Here is a 21,464-nt window from a genome sequence, read left to right on the forward strand (position 1 = left end):
TATTTCCTGAAAATCATATGCCACAAGCAAACGAGTTTTGGCTTATACTAGAAAACGTCTCAAACTCTGGGATACCTTACTTTCCTTTACGCTCCACTTCAACAGCAGAGTCTACCATAATGGTAGTGTGGAATTCAAGTGTGGAGCTGCACATCACAGGAGAACAGCCACAGAGACATAAGCAAAGCTTGCAAAGTTAGAACTGCACTTTCATCTCCTTTGATTTGAGGAAGGAAAAAATAAATTAAAAAAATCAGAGTATCCCAGTCACTACAGTCCTTTTCTGAAGCTGTTTTATAAATTTGTTACATAACACCAACAGCTCCAATCTTCCTGGTCTCATATTTCACTATCAAATTTTTTGGTTGGGATTTTTTTTTTTTTTTTAACATGACTACTGGAAAATCCAAGCACAGAGCTACAATTCATATTCTGAAGAAAACTTCGAAAGAAACTCCTAACTTCTCAAAATGTAGTACACTGTACCTGACTCCAAAGGGCAACAACATGGTAAAAATGAACCATGTTCTGGGAAGTTAAATCCCTGAAGTACCCTTTGGTGAATATGAAAAGCAATTTTTTTTTTTCAGAGCCAAAAACGTCCCTTTTTCATGTCTTGATTCCAGGATGCACATCTGAATCCTACAAAAAACATTTTTTCACTCACCCACTGGACTAAAAAAAGGCTCTTTTTTATTTACGTGAAGAAGAATAGTCAAGTAGTTAGGGTAAGTGACCTGGTCAAGGGTTATTTTTTTCACCAGTTTGCCTATATATTCCACAATTCAGAAATTTTTTTACACTGGGAGCACCTCACCTTTCACGTTAACTGCCCTCCCTCAGCAGTGTTGGGAAGGTTTCCTTTTAAAAGAATACTAATATATGTCAATAAAAATTAATTGGAAAGTGTTATAGCCAGTCTCAAGAGAAGTTCACCAACTAGGGATAGACAGAGATTTACTGAAAGAATCACTGAAATCAGTGATTATCAGCAACAGTCCTTAAGTCCTTAAATCAAGAGATTTACACTGCTGCAGGTCAGGCATGGAGATGCAGATGTGGAGCAGGGCCCATCCTCTTCCTCATCTTTTATCACAGCAGCGCCCCCGAAGCTTCTCACTTGAGATGTTTATACCTAATTTTCTGACATGCTTGCAGGCCTGTTTCCATACACTACAGTTAGGAAAACAGCCTTTTACATGGTTTGTTCCTCAGGCATGAGTGACACACTCATTTTTTCAGCTCTTCAACGTTTGCTGTTCAACATTAAAGATAGGTATCGGCAGGGTTTTATTTTTTTTACAATACCAGATCAATCAAGTAATTGACAAGTTAACAAACCTGTTTGCTTTTCATGGTGCTTTGCTTTGATTTTTTCTAATTAAACAAAAGACTGGATCCTGCCTTTTCCCTCAAAATAGAGCGCTGCCCATACAGGCACTTTAACTCTGTATTGACTTTCTAAAGCATCATATTCTCTCTTCTCCCACCCCATGACAGCTCAACACAAACCACAGTCCCTGGGACATCTGGAGGTTGTGGTTTGAATGAATCCCTTCCAGCCACAAACAAAAGCAAACATCTTTGCTGAATTAATAAATACTTAAGACTTGTTAGTATTTATTAATTGCAAAACTCTGTGCTTGCACAAGCTATACAGAAAAATAGCCCTCCTTCAAACGGTTATTAAAAAGAGAAGCAAAAGCTCTATGTTAGTTGTCTTAACTGTGCGAGATGAGAAAATGCATCTGCCTTGTGTCTTTAGTAATTGATACGCAGCCGCTCCTTTTGTATTCCTTGCTTATCTTGAATTCACATAACCATGGCTTTAGTTTCCCAGGGACTTTTTGTGAATGTTGGGGGAAAAAAAGGCTAGAGAGAATGATATGGTTATGCTAAAGATACAGTAAACACAGCCAGCAAGAAAATGCAAGTATCCTCATTCTGAATAGCAACAGATGCCAAGACAGCAGAACCCAGCCTTGAACTGGATATGTTTTAAATTATTCACAATTTGTGCCAGCAAGCAAGGAAGGGGTTAAAGTGAATCCAGAACATCTTAACAGACCTAGAAAAAGCAAAGAGTCTGTCCTGAAAGTGTGCTCCCACCAGAGCCTCTGTACCAGCCCTCCCTATGGGGTGAGGGACAGCACGGCATCTGTGTAGTTAAACCATTTCAACAAAGCTGCGCCCTTCTTAAAAGTCAATCTGGGTGTGCGCTTCTGGCAGAAAGGCTGCCTGGGCAGCAGAGGGGAGGAGCAGGCAAGGAGAAACAGATTCACTTTCTACCAGGATTTTGTTTCCTACATGTTCAACTGGACTCCAAACGCTCGCCTTCACAAACATGCTTTGAATTGTTCAAATTACATATAATCTTGTGTTGCTCATTTATGACAGCACAGCCAGCAACAAAGAAAAGAACTTAAAAGTGCTCAGCTCCCTTCAAACAGGAAGAAAGCCCGTGGTGACAGGCTAGAGAATGCGTGACTTGTTTTTCCACCACCCCATGATGCACATATACCACACCGAATTCGGGAAACTCCAGCAAAACTCTGGGCACAGGCTCTGAGCTGTTTGCAAGAGAGTTAAATCTCTAGCTCCCTCTCCCCGAGTTAGGAGTACAAATCACAAAACGCACAACCTCTCTGGAACATCTCTCTTGCAAATTGTTGTAATTTCCCATCCATCTTCAGCTTGGATGACTTCGCCGGTTCCACAGGGGATGCTTTACAGCATTTGTTTTGGATTAAGGGTTCCTAAACTGTGACTCAGGAGACAGAGTAAATGATCTGCAGCTGCCTCATAGAGCCATGTCAAATGGTGAAAGTGCCAATCCCATGTGGCTGTGCTAGTGGGTCCTAAATGAGTTTGAGTCCAGCAGTTACCACCTGATCTAAAAATTTTAGTAATCAATGACTATGTCAAGTTGATTTGCAGACTGATAAAAATGTGAAAGATTTGTTGGATAACCTCTATTGAAAAGGACATGGTTTGTTCAGGCATTGGTTTTTTTTAACTAGTAAAGTTGTTGGCTGAACAAACCAACACAACATTTTTTTCTATGAATGAAATCCATTGTTTGTCATTTGCTTTTGTGTTGAAAGTTACTTCTAACACCACACCTTGCTTTGTGTGCAGACAATATTACAAACAGTTGTGTTTGGCTTGACAACTAGTCTAACTGCTGCGTGACTCCACAGAAATTAGCAAAGGCAAACAAGCAAAATAAGAACTGCATCCTCTGGATCAAAAAGAGTTTTCACAAAGGACACATTCATTTGCTCATTATTTCTCTGGCAACTTCTGAATTTTGGAAATTTCTAGATTTTTCAGTAGGCACAAAGTCCCTTTTCTAGTAAATAGGAAAGGCATGTTTTACATTTGTCTTTTATGTGGCATTTTCTGTATATTCAGTGAAAGGCAACCATACAGCACCATAATAATGTGTTACTTTACCTTCCCCTCAATTTTCAGTTTCCATACTGTCACACTTTAGACAGTCAGTTGTTGCTAAGTTGTCTCCAGTGCTATAGGAACTTCCTGTATCATACCACTCACGAGTGGAGGCTAGACTGTGAGAGTCACCTTGAAATGTTTGCTCCTTAAGCATGCCCTTTCTGCAGAGTGGATACAACCTTACAGGTGGATGCTGCCAGCCAGTATTGGGTAATTAACCGCAGTCCGGTAGAAAAATTGCATTAGCATAGCCAAGCCTAACATTGATCTACTAGATCAGTGCAAATCTGCAATGCAGATGCAGAAGCCTATTTAGCCAGTTCGCTTAAGTATTTTAAGTTCAATAACTGAAGCAACTCTACCAGTTAGCTGCTCAGCACCTTCCACACTGTGGAAGATTCTTCATAATCTACCATAATTCTTGGTCACCGTGTGGTCTGTGTGTTGAAACACTGTTGTTTGAAACAATAAAAGCGGTTGTGCCTGCAGTGTTTGCAGACCACTGAGATACTCACTACACAGGAACTAAATAAGCATAAAGAAACACAGTGCTGTCGGTGTTATAATCATTTAGTGTGACCTCATCTCCTACCATCACAGCTGTGTGAGAAGAAAATGGTTCAAGCGAAGATTCGTGCTCAGCCTCCAGATACTCCCAGTTATGCTCTGTCTTAATGTGGCTGCGAACTCTGGCCCTTCAAAGCTTTTGCAACCAATAGCTGCAACTCCGCTGTGTCAGGCTCCAGGTCCATTCCATATATACATTTAAGCCAAATCACACCACTTACAATGTAGACTTTGAAATTCATTGATGATATAAAACAGCCTAATAGACCAACACTTCTACCTAAGCACACAGGAGGACAGTGTTTCCTGTGTATTAGTGCATTCCTTCCTTCTGAACAAAGATCTGACATGAACAGGATTGTAGTACTAAGTGCAGGGAATCAAAAAACTACTTGCCAGCACAGCTGGAATTGAGCACCAGCTGGAGCCAGCCTCCACCCTGGTCAAAAGGGAAGAGAGCAGCCTCAAATCTTTGCTTTCTAGAGAAAATGGCCAGCAACACTATCACCAACATCTTGCTGTACCAAATGGCCCCTTCTACAGAGCAGCACATGGAAAGGAAAGCAGGAGTTTTACAGCTTTTCCTACAACATCCAATTGCATCGAGGACTGAACTAGTTAAATCCCTGCTCCATGCCAGCTGATAAATTCTGTTCAGAAACCAAGCAAGCATTTTGAAAAAGGTTTGATTAGAGCTGCCTGGGGGCCTGGCAAGATGCACGAAACATGTGACCCACTTATATAGCTGATCAGAAGCCTTTTCCCAGCAGATGGTGGGATGGTGCATGAGAACAGCCAGTGAAATTTCAGGGGAAAGCTCTCCACAGAATATTCTGTAGTTCATTGTCTCCAACTTTCATTACCATCACCATGTAGCATCATAACTTTTTGGGGCTCTTGTCTACCAAGACTACTACAGCTTCCTCATGCAATTCCTCTAACTTTTGCTTTGAACTTGTTTCCTTCAATGGAGCTTTTTTGTAACTCCAAAAGACTTTGCATACTATTAACCTTCAGGAACACTCCCTGTGCATAAAGAATTTGCACGCTATGCAGCAGGAATCTTTTAAAATTTTTCACTTTTGACCAGAAAGGAAGCTCAGAAAGAAGCCCCTGATGGAGCATAAGTGGCAGCAATGGTAAAGTAGGAGTAAAGTGCTGCAGCCATGAAAGAGAAAAATAATTTAGTTGGATTGTGAAGTAGATGCTTGGAACATATGTCAAGGCCAGATCAAAACAGCCAATTGTTGCTGTTATCTACTTAATCTTCTGTTGTGTGGAAAACGGAGTTAGGAAATTCTTTTCAGCCAACGCGACTGTCTAAGCCAATGCCCAAGGCAAATAATGCTCTAAACAATAAGGCATTTTGTTTAACTCTGCAATAAATACTAAATTGGCAAAGACAGCTGTTTGGTTGCAGTCTCCTCCTGCAATTTCCAGTCAATACTTCATATCTACGTAAATGCATAACCATACCTAATCCCCCCACCCTCAAGCCATAGCTCCTTGAGAGAGCAAGCATGAGGTTGGAAATGGGGGCTTAAAAGTTTAATCCTTGAAACAAAAAATTAGCCACTTCCTTGAGAGCTGCCACATGGTGTCTATTTGAAAAAGTGACATTCACTAGGGGCACCACAGCACACGAGATCCATTTGTGGATTTTTACTTTGAGTTACTGAAATCTTTTCACAAGATTATCAATCATAGAACAGTTTTATTGCAGAAGGATCCCTAGCAGAAGAAAGAATTGACAGAAGCAGCTCCTGTAAAATGGGCATTAAGAACAACTGCAAGTCAAGGCAGCAACCTGAAACCTTTGCTTTCAGGGGAACCCAGCCTTGACAAACTAACACCAGCATCTGACTGTACCATGCAATGGTCCTTGATCTTTTAGCAGCTATATTATTCATACAGTAGATTAACTGATTATTGTTTGCCCTACCTATTGATTGTGAAAAGCTAATAAAATGCAACTTTGGCTGAAAATGGTACATACAAATTGGTGCCTTTATGCTGAAGATATCAGTAAAACGAGTCAAATCCACAAACAGAAATCTTAATTTAAAGGGACATTATCTTGAAGGTATACTTACCTTCCTGTATATACAGTAAAGTTCTATCATCTGTCCTTGCCAGCACAGACCATTAGGAGCATAATACTCATAGGTTACAATATAGACTGTAGAAAGATGGGAGTATATTAATTTAAGTTTTAAAATATTTAATAACCCTCAAAATGCAGGGTTCTGGAAGCTCACATATCCTGCTTTGCCAAGCAGAGGGTTATCCATTCTTGCATTCACACCAAACTCTGCTAAACTTTCCACTCCAAGACCCTTGAATGAAGATGAATGAACATGGTTGGTTGCAGATATAGGAGCAGACAGACTAAGCCTGCCTTTTTCTCCACCACAAGCATTCCTACCTATGACCAGATTTCTGCATGATGGCATAGCACACTAGGGATGCTCACCCAGTCACTGCTGAAGACTCTGAGGATAAAAAAGTTTTCAATCTAGCATCATCCCTCTGAAAAAAAAAAAGTCATTTTTTCCTATATGATTCAATGGAAGGCACAACCTCTTGCAGTCATTGTATTCAGTAGGATGAGTACAAATCTTTAATGTGGTCTAGAAGCTAACTTGCATATCGCCAGTCTAAGGCTAAAATAAATACATCCTAATGTAACCACAGACCATTAATGGATTGGATCTATAGCTTGAAAACTCAGGTATTTGACATGCTATTGAAACTGCAGATGCTTGAAATGTGTAAGGAGAAAAAGAATGTGAGCCCCAGTATAGCTCTTACACCCAGGTGCATCTTGCTGCTTCTTCCCTAATTCTTCACCAGGCACATGGCCGATTCATTGACAAGTGTGTTTTCCCAGTTTGGTTTCCTGGGAGTCTCTATTGGCTGAACATCAAGCCAAATGTTCATTTTGCTATCAACATAGCCAGGGGGCTTAGAGATGCTAGCCAACCCTTGTTCAACTAGTGTTACTGTTTTACAACATGTCATGCTTGGTGATACTGAAAGGAAAAGCCAATAAAAGGAAAAATTAATCTTGTGATTAAACACAACACTTTGGATTGCTGGCTGCAGATGCTGGCACTGTGCCACACTCTCTGAGGACAGAACAGAACCTGTCTGCTGTCTTCACCAACAAAAGGATTTTTACAAAATAAGGGTCTCTTGCTATGAATGATCAAAATGAGCAGCTTGGCAAAGAGACCTGGCCAATCATCAATTACAGCTTTGTTCTATCCCAACTTAAAGCTGATATTATCCAGTTCCAGACTGAGAAGATCAAAGTCCTGCTCTTAAAGAATTTCTGCATGCCAGGTAAGTTACAGCTAAATTCACAATATATAGAATTTATAGCAAATTTATAAGAGAATAAGAGTTTGAAAATTTGTTTTTGAGATATTTGCACATGTCAATGCAGAGTACAGATTGTTTTGAAATCTGAATCCTCGGGGCTTGCTAAGCACCTGCTCCCTCAAAAGCAGGCTTATGTGCCATTGAAAGATTGTGCTGGTCCTTTGGAAAGGGATTAATTCCTTTTCAACTATGAATATTTGCATAGGATACTATGTTAGTTATGCCAAAGTCCTCTGATACTTGCACTCAAGCATAAACTGTAGTTTTTGTGATCAGTTATACCATGTTCATTTTTATTCTGGCAAATGTTAAAGTTTAATTTAAACTCTGCTTAGAAGGTCTCCCTTAGGGAAATTCAGATATGCAAATATACTTAGTGAAAACAAGAAAGCTCATAAGCATGGTCAAATCAGAATGCACTTCTGAATGACTTCTCACCACTATTGTGTTAGAGGAATATGACAGCAACTCCACACTATACACAGCAGGGTCTTGCCTCTATGTTATTTGTAAGTGGAGTTCCCCCTCTTCCAGTCCCGCTTTCTCTCTTTCCACACATTCTTTAGTCGACCGCAAAATCTCATCACTTTATACATGAAGTATTTTCTTGAAGCTTAACAGCATAAGCACTGACTGGACAGTCCTTCCTGGTCCAAAAAGCTATCACCTATGGCAAATCATGTGAATGACCAATATAACTACCATCACCACCAAAACCATCAACAAGACCTTCAAACAAAAACATTTTAAATATGAAGAAATCCAAACCCAGAAGACTCTAATGCCTCTAATTTCTTATTTCAATATGGTTGCTGATGTTACAGTACACCCATTAGTTTTGACAGCATCAAGGCCCCTCAGTGGATCAGTGTGATGAATGATGCTTCTTATAAAATAGCTTTCTAAAAATTAGTTCCATCCAGCAGCTGTATACGGCTGTCTCCCAACAAGCGTGATGACATAGCTGCTTCCCAGTAATAAATGGTAAAGATACCACTGCTTCCCAAAACAAATGCTATCTTTATGAAAACCTCTCCGTTTGTATGTTTTATTACTTTCAGCCATTCCTAAACTGCATCAAAGGGGACACTGGGAAGTCTCACTAAGAGACTTAGTGTGAAGACACAAATACTTCGATCATAAGAAACCTTTGACCAAACCTTTGATGATGAATAGCAAAACAACAGTTTCTGGAATCAATGTCTCAAGCTTCAAATGGCTGTGGCAGACAAAAATGTTTCTGAGACATAAATCACATAATCTGAACTGGAGTACAACCTGCTTGTTTGTGTGCTTCCCCTGCAGAAGTAACCATTAAGAAGCTGTTCTTAAGCTTACCAGGCAGGAAAAACCATGTGTTGATAGAAAAGTTGTGTTACCTAATGCTATGAAACTATACAAGTGATGAATAGCCCTAATGTTGATGCAGCCGGTGAGAAGATGCTGTCAGATCATTAAGCATAGCCAGGTGACTTGTCAGTGTTCAAAGACGTTGAATTTTCTGTCTTCCACCTCCTCCCTCAGGCTCCTTGCACATGCACGCGTCCTCCAAAGCCATCTTTCATTACAGCCTGAAAATCATCTTTTTCCTTCTCTTCTCCCTATTCACCTTAAAAATCCTCCAGGTTTCCAGGGATGATTTTCAGCTCAATCTCTCCTTTCTCAGAGAGGCTGGGTTTGTGCACAAACATTTATTAGCAAGTTTAGGCTAACACACTGGACTGTGATTATGACATTCAGTGTTCTTAGGAAACCCTTGCTGCTGCAGTAGCTGAATGCAGCCATGCTACATGTGGGCTTTTTTTTTTTTCCCCTCTTGTGGCTAATACAATAAATACTGCTTATGTATGCTTTTTACAGAGCAGCAGATTGGTGTTAGATTAATTCTAAAACCTATCTTATCAGATTAGTCTGATTAGCTCATATTTCAGATCTGTTCTGTAAGACATACTAAAAGTCTCTCTCCAGTTTAAGTTCTGAGAGAAAAAGCAGTGAATTCTCAAATGTATCGTAACAGAGAAACAATGCTCCTACTAAAAAAAACCCCAGAAGTGAGATGCACCAAGGCCATGACAAATGGAAATAGTAAAAGTACAAAGAAGCATCAGGAAAGCTCCTCCTGTAATACTCTACCGTGACCAATGTGCCTATGACTTCGCTAAGTAGCACTGCAAGATCACATCGCGGTTTTTTACTTATGTAAGCAATTCTGCTTGGGCCAGAATGACTGTGCATATGAGCAACCTGCCAGGGATGTTTTCAGCTAAAGAGTTCATGGTCTAATCCCACAGATACAGGTAAGAAGGTAAGTGGAGCATTCTTCATGTTCACAGCGTGAATGCTCTCCTGACTAAATCATAATGCTTGAATTGAAACATCTCACAGGGAACAAGAGGAATAGACACAAAAATTACAGTGTGAGAAAAGGATCTTCAAAAACACAATGCAGAGAAAGCATTTTTCACACTTGTGCAACTAAGATAACTCCTACTGGAAAAATCCACTCCTGCTGTAGGCTAATATTTTGCATACAGTGAACATAACCATGAACAAGGAGATCTCAACTATGACACAGAGAAAAGCAGATACCTTTACATTCTCAAAGCAAGCTAACTTTTGACCTGCTAGGGGAGGGGTGGAGACATAGCAACCTCATTTTTGTCTCAAGGGACTGCTCTCCTGTAATTCATCAGCAGCTCTGCACTGCATTAATCTTACTTTGCAAATGCTCCACAACGAGGACTGTCTGGGCTTCAGGACAGTCAAAAAAACTCAAGTGGAAACCGCCTATGTTTGCTTGACACCTCATTTTTAGGACACTTGTCATCTTGGTGTTAACAATGCAATGGCAGTTCTACCGTGGAACAAATTCCTTATAAATATGGATTTACAAAACTGAAATGCCTAGGTAATAAATACAGTTGAGAGACACAAACCCACAAGTAGGATCATATTTAAGACTGGCTGCAAAATGTGACCAGACTGACAGCATACAACTCTTCTTAACATCTTTATAAATCTCAAATATGAAAAATATGCATTTAAATAATACAGCAAAGGACAAAAGTAGAAGACTTAAATGAATGCAAGTCGCAGATAGGTAAATACAGTATTTTATTATTGCACTACATTTTCAGGCTGCATAAATAATTGTACATATATTCTGTGGCTGTACTAAGCCACTGTGACAACTATGACTTTATTGTGGCAACAAAATGCCAAGAAATCCCCCAAGATTTAGCAATATTTTCTGACACCACAATCCTGCAGCTATCTCCACAAGCAATTAAATGAAAATGCTGCACTGCCTCCTGCTACATTCCAGAAAGCTGTTATCAGGCAATTCAGCCTGCCTAAGAAAAACATTGAAGATGTATAACCAGTGACTGACAACTGCCAATCAGCTGTAAAATACTCCCTGTAACTTCTTGAAGTGGTTCAGATAGGCTTGCAAGAGAAATACTACACTGTATTCCCCTGCAAATGTGAAAAGCATACTCCAAACAGGTCAATCTTCCTGAAAAGGAAACCTATATTCTTCACGAGGAAAAAAATTGCAGTTGTGGAAGATGCCAGACTGCTTTGCACTTTCTGTACGAACCCTTCCTGCCACCCCCACCACATACAGAGAAACTAAGCCATGCTGCATCGAGCACAGCAGCAGCCACTAAGAATATCCCAAAGGGGAGATACTCAGCTGAGTCCAGTCAGGCACCCAGTCTGTTGCTATCAACTACTTGCTTGGCTGGAGGAGCAGGGAGGCTTGCAGCTGGCTAAGACATGCCAGTGCTGGCATACCGAAAGGCCCTGGGAAGGGAACAGAAAGGATGTAGATGTTTCCCAGGGAGTAAAGGCAAAAAAAAGCAGCTTGAACTGACTGCCTTGGATTAAGTACGTAAAGATAGTAAGTGAAAACAGAGGGAGATACTGAACGTAGAAGAGAGACCAGCAAGGAAAAAGTACAGAGGACAGAAAGGAAAACAAGAGTAAAGGAGGTGGCAGAAAGTGTTGCAAGAAAACAGTAAGTCCGTTTTCCATGGTGCTACAGTAGTGACATACTCAAGAGAGTAGGGGTATTTTTTGTTCCAGCAGTCGCTTTAAGGGAGATAATTCTTCCACCTTCATTCCCTCTAGTGCGATTCTCACTCAATCAGTCCACAGTAAAAATCCCTGCCTCAGAAGGACTACTGACAACCAACTAAGCTTGTCTTTAGAATAAAGCAGGGTGCTGAACATGGCAAGTCTTGGCATCACACAAGATTGGTCACTGAATGCTGCTAGGAAGAAATCTAGTACATCCTCGAGCTCAAAGCTACCAAGGGCACTTCCACAGTAAACTTACCACCATTTCAGTGGTCAAGGTCAGAATCACAGATGAGTCTCTGAATCATCAATATAGTCTTTAGCTCCTATAGGTTACTCATGCAAAAAAGGGTAACGAGTAGTTGCAAAGTTTGGCTTTTTGGGGGGGGGGGGGGGGCGTTTCTTGCCTGGTTTTGTGTCTTTGTCCACTGTGAGCTGGGCTAAGCTTAAATACTTGATAGCTATGCTTTGTCATTCTGGAGCTGGAACACACAGAGATGCAGCCTGTATGCAGCATCTGTGTGACAGCCTCTTCCTCAGGTTGTTCGGAGAACTACTGTGTCTACCAAAGGACATGCTATGCAGGAATCTGACACGCAGGAATCTGACACTCAGGAATTGATTTTAACACATTATTCAGGATCTTGCCTGTTTTCATCATGCTTTTGTATTACAAGCAAAATCACTTTCTGAAACTATTAAAGGACCTGGTATCAAATAAAGCAGAGCCTGAAATTCCTGCCTGGAGGGTCTATGCTACAGCATTTGTAGACTCAATCAAAAGGCAAAGTTTGCTGAGAGACAGCCAGACTTTTAAACTTCATTTGCTCATGCTGCACCAGAAGCATCCAGCACTAATACAATTCTAGCAAACATAGCAATCATTTGTTCTGCTTGACAAAGGTCACCAGACATCAGCTTGAATCTCCCACTGAAGTCCGTTCACCAAATTCTGCTTTCAGTGGCAGAACCAAAGACTTACTTTACAATGAGCTGGGCCTCATTTTTTATAATGAGCAGTCAGGAACATTATGCCTTTCTTATACTCTGCAATTTTAAATTTCCAAGGTATAATCCTGAAAACAAGGATTAAATTTAATATGCTTTGAATTCACATGATCTCATTGCAGGATGAGATGATTCTAGGCAGACTATGCACAACTGTATGCTAAATGTACTCAGAGGCCCAGTGTGTGAGAACTCTGCACAGAACTTAGCAATTCTGCCTGGAAAGGAGGGTTTGTATAATTTTACTCAAAGAACCTTTTGATTTTAGTCTTAGTCAAAACCCAAACCAAGTGGCAAACTCTGAACACTGAAGTAGCCCGCTACTTAATGGCAACTCCCCTTAAAACTATTAGATTTTATTCTGGGGCACAAAAAAGGTACACAGTTTTAAATAACCTTAAGTTGGTCTCTTTTACTATAGCAAGGTATCAACTTGCTCTTATGTTGCAGTAGGATTTGCAAGGTAACAGCAAGTTGATACCGTATCTAAATTCCACAAGTGCAGAGGTATGTGGCTTGTGTGTTTTAATCTATACATGGACATTTCCAACTTTCAAAGGGGAAAATGTGATTTAAGCAGAAGATCGTCTGCCAAATTCCTCAAACAATTACAGATGTTTCTTACATGTCGACCTAAGAGGGCTGACTGCTGAAACCTAGACTTATCCAAACCACTACAATTTCCTCTACAAGCCATTTGTCTCGAGTAGAAGGACAAGAGGAGATCTAGATTTATGGATCACGACACAAACTTATAAATCTTTGCTCTTAGTTTATGATTTAAAAAACATTTAAGTATGGAGTTTGTCAACCAAATTTAATCATGTGTTCCAGCTTAATGGAGCAGAAGCAGCACTTGTGTTTCCCTGCCTTAATGTACGCTTACTGTTTTTGTTTAATGCCAGTATCCGCAGCAAGAAAGCATGTAACCAAACTTGCAGAATACTGGAAATGCAGCTAACTCCACAGTGGGGAATAGCCCAGCTGAGGTACCTTTTCCTCCCAGCCTTAACACTTTTCAAGCCTGTAGGGTTCCCCGCACACCAGAAGGCATTGCTGCTGGCACACCAACTATCGCTTCTCGAACCTCATAAAGACATTGCCTGGCAGGAACAGAATGGCTATTTACAACCCACCTGTCCAACACACAGGGTCTGTAGTGTGTACCAGTGCCACTCAGAATAGAGGATGGGTTTTGGTTTTTCAAACAGCTTGTCTTGATAGTTGTGAAGCAACCCCAGAACTGCTCTAATGTTCAGTTTCTTATTCTGGATCAAGTTGCCCCCAAATTACTGTTGCTTGACAATTCCAACATACAGAACCTGTCCTCAGCTTCATATAATTTACCAAGGTTTAACAATTTTGGGTGACTACTCTGAACATGTAATTTTCAATCTCTGTCAAATTAATTTTTCAGCTATTTTTTTAAACAAGCAAAAGAAAAACACTTATTGCCCAATTAAATTCTGGTAACTTAATCTTTGTGATACTAATGGCGATGATGTTTTGGGCCTAAAATTTGGCAGGGTGTTGCCACTGACATTTTTTCAAACCAAAACTTTTAATCATATATTATGCCAATTTTTTAAATAGCTTTAGCTGGTTCAAAACACCATTTTTTCAGTGAATGAGCTATTCAAAAATCCTAATCAGGGACCCATTTTACTAGGAGCTGTATAAACACAGCTGCTAGGAAGGGTCTGGTACAGACTGTAACATAATGGTTTGAATTCTATTTGGAGAAGAACCTCACAGTGGCAACTTAAACATGCCAAACATGCTTCTGTGACCCCAAAAAGAAATGTGTTGTGGTTTGATTTAAAAAAAAGTGAAATTTAATACTCAAATACAAAAAACAGAAGGTGGAACCAGAGCAACCATGATTTAAGTTACGTGTATTTGCACAGAAGAGCAACACCACATGAGTAAGAGAGGAAGAAGAGTAGCTGAGGAGGAAAGACAGCTCTGAGGAAAAAGGAGTGAAAACAACCTGATGCAAAACCAGAGCCAATGAGGCCACCTGAGACCTGCTCTGCCTACCAGAGCGCTGCTAGCCCTGGCCATTGAAGCAACTAAATAACCACTAATCCTGAAGGGAGGCTTCCAGGATTTAGCAATAACATGTGGAGGGCTCTTCAAATTGCATTCTGCTTCAGTCAGGTCATTTTCCTTCAAAACTATTCACCGCTTTCAGGGTCCAGCAGAAATCCAGTGTGGAGCCAAAAACAGATGGAAAAATATTTAACAACAAGCAGACTGACTCAGTGCCCGGAGAAAGCCCAAATGCAATGATTTGCAAATAAGGCACATGGGGCTACAGGTGGAAAGTACTGAGAGGACTGTTTCAGGTGGTTGCTTCCGCAGGCTCCTCTGGATGCTGCAGAAAAAGATCAAATACTGGTTATACACACTTTCCAGTGGTTTTAGTGAGGGGGGTGGGGAATGGGAAGGTTGGTTGGTTTATTTGCTCAATGCTAAATAGCTCTCAGTTCCGGCTACAGACAGTTATAATCCTAGCAATCATTTTATTGTGTCACAGAAACATGTATTTGAGATAGTTTGGCTTTGATTTATTCAGTATATATAACAGTGGCAAGGAGTTTTCAAAAAGGGTTTGCAGTTGGATTGATAGACGTAATCATTTTGGAAGGCAAGATGAAATCACTCAAACTAGTGGGGTAAAGCAAAAATACACACTGAATTCTCCTTAGCCAAGGAAACAAAGGAATAAATTATCACCTTCTACATGTACTTTAAGGTAATACAGAAAAAAAAAAAAAAAGGACCACAAATTTTGCAAGAGAACTGGCTTCAAAGAATATTTGAATTTCAGATTGAAAGGATTTCTAGGAAAAATGTTTTTTGAATGGATGTGGAATTTGTTATAAATAACTACATAGCTTACCTTCTTGCTCGATCTTGAATTCTCATTCCTAGGAGAGAAGAGGAACATATCAGTGTTGTATTGTCAGGCTGAAGCTGGGAGTTGCTGTTAAGAGAATTTGCAAGAATACCTACTTACCCAACTCTGTGCCTCTCAGGTGAGGAAGGTCCCTATAATTTTCATTCTTTTGATCATCTTCAAAAAAAAAAAAAAAAAAAGAAAAAACAAAAAAGGGGGCTGCATCTCTGATCACAAATGCTGGTGTCACCCAACTTGAACAATCAGTGTTTGCTGCTGCAGTTGAAATTGGCTATGGCAAAGCAAATCACGTTGCATAGCAGATGACTTAAATCTATTGCCAGTCCCACCTGTACTATACAAAAAGAGGGCAACATTCATTCAATAACCAGGTTAGGTTGCTTGAGTTTTTCTTTGGGTATTTCTGTTTGTTTCTTAAACTACTAGTTCTGGACAATTTTGTACAGAATAAATAGTTCCCTTCAAAAGTCCCATTATAGACTATGGATTCTTCCCCAAAAATTCTACTTCCACTAAAATTTGCAGTCTTCTCTTGGACTTTCCTTGCTGGCAAGGCAACACGTCATTGCCTATTCTTTGGATCATTCTTGCTTCCTTGTTTATAAGAAGCGGCCTGGCCTTCCTAATAGATTGCACCTGTGAGAGATTTGCCCAGCAGCAGCAAAATCACTCCCAGGGAAATAGTTTTTAACCACATTCCTTAATAATGATCTCTGGGATGTACTGCCTGGACTGTGGATTTTAACATGTTGCTGACTGACAAAATCTTTCTGTGGAATGGAGCCTTTAGTCTCATTATGAGGATCCTTCTTGCTGGGATTGATCTTGATGCTCATTTTCTTTATGCAGAGATTGCTAATTTGGAGAGGGACATCAGGACAGCCAAGGGGAACACCAGGGGTCAAATCAAGGACAGGAGACAGGCCACTTGGTAGGGTAACTACAGATCCCTGTATTTTGCTGCAGTATATGATTTGTACACCATGCATTGCATTAAGAAATAAGACACAAAAGCCACGAACTGTGTATCGTGTTCAATTCTGGCAACCTAAGTGGGCTACAAAGTCCAAGGCCATTAGGAGGAAGCCTATACCCTATGTTTGACATATGTTTGTTCTTATACAGCCTCTCTGCGTAATTTTACCCATACACTCCAGTGTTTGCATGGCTCACTTTCAGAGTTCAGTTTTGGAAGGTACTAACAATCCTGACAGAGGATATCTGATTTCTATCAAAACACTTATCCAGATTCTCTGACAGGACACAGGACAAGTTCATTCCAGGCATAAACTGACTACAGGGAAGTTTGAAGAGTTTATTTTGCAGCTTTACTAAGAAGCTATTGATGAATTTCTGATGCGTTATCACATCTCTTCCACTGCCATGTGGCTGATGTTACTTTGGACCTTTAAGCAAAAAAAATTTCAACTGCATTAGAAAGTATGAACTAAGAAATTATTTTTGGTGACCTTAGAGGTTTGCTTACATGTCAACTAAATGTCTATAATTACTGATAAGTTCTTATCAGAGGTTGAACTTAATTAAGATTTCTGTTGATTATCCAAAGCCTTGGAGACTACTTAACTTTGCACAATGTGTTTATTACAGCTACTGACATATATCAGTTTTCTTGAGCCTATAAGGAAATCCTTCTAGGATAGGTGTTGAGTTGGTCAGAAGTGTTTGCTTCACAGTTCTGGAAGCTGAGGACTTCTGCCTTCCCCAGTGCAGTAAAATACAGATCTAAGTTCAAGTTTCTATACTTGCTGTGACAACGGACATTTGTCCTTTCTATATAATTTTTCTTGCTAGAAGAGTCTTTGCATGCATTCTCTCTCTCTGCTGGGATTAAGCTGCTACCTAGCTTAACAGACAACAATATGAGCAAAATTCAAGCCAGTAGTTTAGATATGATAAGACTGCTTTGCTAACAGGATTTTTCGGGAGGATAATGAAGATGTTTGTTCCAGTCTCCACCAGTTAAGAGTAAGTTAAAAGCTTGGAAGCTTCTCTGACGCTCAGCCACTGACAGCACACCCAAAAGTATTAGGGGTGTACGGGCCTTTACAACATGATACCATAAGTGGAAAAGTAAGACCATGTGGCCACAGTAGAGTGCCTTGCCACTGTCATAAACTGGGCAGAATCTAGTTTGTTTGATTCTTTAAAGAATTGACCTAAGGAATTAGCTAAATGACTAAGTTATATTATCTTCTGAAGTACAAGAATGAAATTACAGTTGTGACTCAGACTGTGTCAAGTTTTGATTTTTCCTTCATTTAAATTCTCTTGCCAAATTTTAATTAAAACATAGTTTACGTTGCACTAATCTTTTTTTCATAGTAGCAGAATACAAAAATAAAAGTAAATCACCTCATAGTTCTTAAAATGATGTTAAGCTGGAGCTTAAAAACTTCTCATGTACACCTTGTGACTGATCTTATGTTTTGATTTAATTAACAGCAAAGTTATTTTTGGAGAAGTAAATGTTCATTTCCAAATTAAGGAGAAGAAAAGGTTGCTACTAAACAAGCTGCTCTTCTCAGTAATCAAATTTTCCCCATCAAAACTAAAGAATGACCCTTGAATGAATGACCTCTTACATCGAGACTCCAGCAATAACCAGAGATAAACTGACCATTGTCACAACACAGAAAGTGGCAAGTCTCAAGACTTGTCAGATCTGTTTTGCAAAGTGCCTCTGCTGTCCCCATTTCCCATGAACAACTTATTTACCACCCCGCTTCACAAACAGAAAAGGGATGCACTGAGGATTCACTATTAAAATACTTATCAAGTATGAAGGTAATAGGAATAAATCTACCTTAAAATGGTTGTAGGCTAGCTCCCACAGCTGGGATTTATGCTTTTATGCTGAAAGACCTTGGTTCAAACCCACAAACTCTTCTGGGGTCACTGCATAAGTGCTTTAAGTTTTCGCAAGGAAAGATAAGTAAAAGATTAGGTTCAATGGTCTGTTCTCCTTAATAAACAATAATAATAAAAATCTATGAATCATTCTCCCCTTCCTGAGTCAAGCTTCCCAGAATCATTCCAAATTTCCCTCCCTCTAGCCTTATTCTAATAGAAATCCCTGGTAAAGTAAAATGAGGAAACTCAGTGCTTGTTTGTAAGAAGTATTCCCTCCCACACAGCAAGTGTTTTTCCACCATTGGAAAAAACACTACTTTGCTTCCCTAAATGGGGAACTGCATTAAACAGATATCCCTCTATCTGAATAGGCAGAGGTATGAATTCCTCTTGTTTCAGGGGAGAAGGGCAGCCTCCTAGCGCAATAACAGAGCCTGACATAGCAGGTGGAGAACGTCGTCTATTCACAACTAATGATTACCCCAGCTATTTCGTGACAGAAGTGCTGGAGCTGTGCAGCACTCTGCAAGGTAATTGTGCAGGCCCAATTCCCTGCTAAGTCTGTTCCATGCAAGCGTACACAGTCGATCTCCTGGGAAACCTTTTTCTGCCTTGGTTCTGCTAGCATTTGAAAATGCTAATGGAGTATTTGACCCAGCTTTAACATAATCAGATAAATCGGGTAAAAATGTAGAAAATGGTTACCAGAAAATTATTAATTTCAGCCTTTTCTCTGGCAGAAGACTAGGCAGAAACAAAAATAAGTTTTTATATGACTGACAATGTCAAGGAAAAACACCCCCAAAGGACGAGAGAGGAACTGGAGTCATAAAGGCAAACACATAGTAGAGAATCAGAAAATCCTCTGTTGGGTTCCAACTGCTGAATTAACAGTATATTCTGACGCACACTGGGGAGAGACAACATTGAGACAATCCGGTTGTTCCCTTTATGAGATGGAAAAAATCTCTTACCCTTGCTCAACCTTTTACAATAATCACATGAGGAATCACTCCAGTCCATCATACAAGGAGTCAGGACACCCACCCAGCTAGGTTGCAGGTGGCAGGTTTTCCCCACCCCTGGTCTGCCTCTTCTCTGCCCAAAAGGGTCAGTCCGTAACATTACAGCTCACTATCGAGCTCTTCTAGGGAATGCAATGGATTTATAAGGCACATACTGTCGTACCTCCAAAACCACCTGCAGGACCCTGTGACTTGAGGGAAGTGGAGGGGAGAAAGGTTATCTTCTGACAGTAGAAAAGAAATGCAAACTTTAATTGCCATATAGCTGGTGCCTAGCACATGTGAGCAGTGAAGATAAGGAAAATACCTATAGCATTTCAAATTGGGTTTTAAAGAGAAAGGGCTTAATCCATTTCTAATTAAGTCACCAGAAGTAGTGAATTGACACTCGGGCTAAATGTATGTATGCAAAAACAGCTGAGAAGAGAAGCAGGGTAACTCATCTCAGCACAAGTTAGATTACTTCTGCAATCTATAACTAATCTTTGGGCAACACTAACAGTGCCAAAACTCCACGTGGCCACTTTGAACTGGAAAAGAAGCCAAAAACTGAGGACAGCCGTCCAAAGGGACCACAAAAGCAGATTCCAGCAGCTTGCTTATGGGCTCTATTCACACTGCTTAACTCTACACAATGCTGCCTGGCAGCGCTTGCCTGACCAAATTAACAGCGTGTCCCTAATGAGCCTGCCTGACAGTTCAGTATGTTGCCACTAACCAAGCAGTCGATGAGACTTCACAGTCCTCTCCCCACTGCCTGCCCAGATGACAGACTTGCCCCTCTCACTCACTGCCATTTCCTTAAGGACAGATTAGTGACCTGTCACAGATGCCTGTGATTTCCTTTTTTTTAAATGGCATTTTCAGTTTTCAGATGAACTACAGCCTTAAGCCAAGGGGCAGGGAAGGGGAAAGTTCCCAAATCCTCCTAGATTTGCTAAAATTACTTCTGTCCAAAGAATTGGGCTTAATAAAAAGGTACAGAAGGGGAATACCACAGCACTGATCTTGACTCAGACACTGCTCATCTAGCAGCTGTACAGGACTCTGTGGCAGCTATATACCATTATGTCCTGATTCAGGGGTGGAACAACACTGTCACTTGGTCTGATATTTTTTGCAAGGACCTCCATCCCTCCACCCAGTCCAGTTCCCATCTCCAATGTCAGATACTAAAAATAAGAGCCATCTTACAAGCATTCCAAACAGAAAAGGAAGTGATTGGTAGTTTGCGGCCCTCTTAACCTTGAATTTTTTGATGGACACATGATTCAAGATGGGCTAGCACCACAATATTGAACTTCAGATTTGAACTGTAAAGAGGCTTGGGTAGAGTTGTTCAGTATATTTAATTACAAAGTTTACTCTCTTGATATATGGTACAATGCGGATTCAGAATTGTGGTCTACTTCTGTTCACCTCTTTCCTCATTAGTGTGTGTTCAAGAGCTCTTACAGGCAAAATTTTCACAAAAACAGAACAATCAGCCTAAATGACACTTCAAGATCAACTCTTCCCAATCTCCCTAAATGTGTACAATCCAAATGCAGCATGGGAAGCCTTCTTCCATAAATTAGAATTCAGCCAGGCTGATCTCTAAAGCAGTTCAGATACACAGTGTAACCCTGAGGCTTTTACTAGGCTTCATCCTAAAGTTGGCTTTTCCACTGAAAGATGAAGTGTTATGATATTGCGCTGCAAATTCAAAAGCAGGATACAGGTTATAAGATACGCATTCAAAGTGCCTGCAAGAATCAAACGTACCAAGCACACTGCTGCTTTCAGAGAAATGAAAAATGATGATGATATTTGTTCTATGTTAGATTAAAATCTTCCAATATCAGGTCAGCAACCACAAGACTTGTGAATTCTGTAATGACACTTTATTCAGCCTCTACACTTGGGTAGACAATTGCCATAGGAAGGAGATCCTCAGCTACCCCAAACTGCAGCATCTTTAATCTGGATTAGTTTAGCTGCTTTCCAGCCTACAGTTCTTTCATGATTTTTCAAGCACAGACAGGAGGAAGGTGCACACTTTCAAGTAGGATGGAAAACGAAATAGCTCACTGAAATACATAGTGATCCGTGATCATCAAAATCCTTCAAAATAGGGACTGCACATCTGCCTGAAACATAGGCTTCAA

General features: G+C 40.2%; 1 protein-coding gene across 6 annotated transcripts in view; it reads right to left on the bottom strand.

The window, feature by feature from the left end:
• Positions 1-21,464, bottom strand: part of ZDHHC8 (zinc finger DHHC-type palmitoyltransferase 8) — a 123,641-nt gene that overhangs the window by 42,671 nt on the left and 59,506 nt on the right. Inside the window, exons 2-4 of one of the 6 annotated variants that reach the window (XM_052796345.1) lie at positions 15,521-15,577; positions 15,404-15,431; positions 14,684-14,875 (exon numbers count right to left, since the gene is read on the bottom strand). The exons of 3 other annotated variants lie outside the window; for them this stretch is intronic. Coding sequence is in view for 1 of the 3 variants with exons in the window: in XM_052796343.1 (XP_052652303.1) it covers positions 15,404-15,429 (26 nt within the window). In the remaining 2 variants the exon portion in view is untranslated. The remainder of the gene's footprint in view (positions 1-14,683; positions 14,876-15,403; positions 15,432-15,520; positions 15,578-21,464) is intronic. 2 more of the 6 variants (XM_052796343.1, XM_052796346.1) reach the window with 2 other exon arrangements.

Source organism: Harpia harpyja, chromosome 9 (assembly GCF_026419915.1).
Source record: "Harpia harpyja isolate bHarHar1 chromosome 9, bHarHar1 primary haplotype, whole genome shotgun sequence".
Lineage (NCBI taxonomy): Eukaryota > Metazoa > Chordata > Aves > Accipitriformes > Accipitridae > Harpia > Harpia harpyja.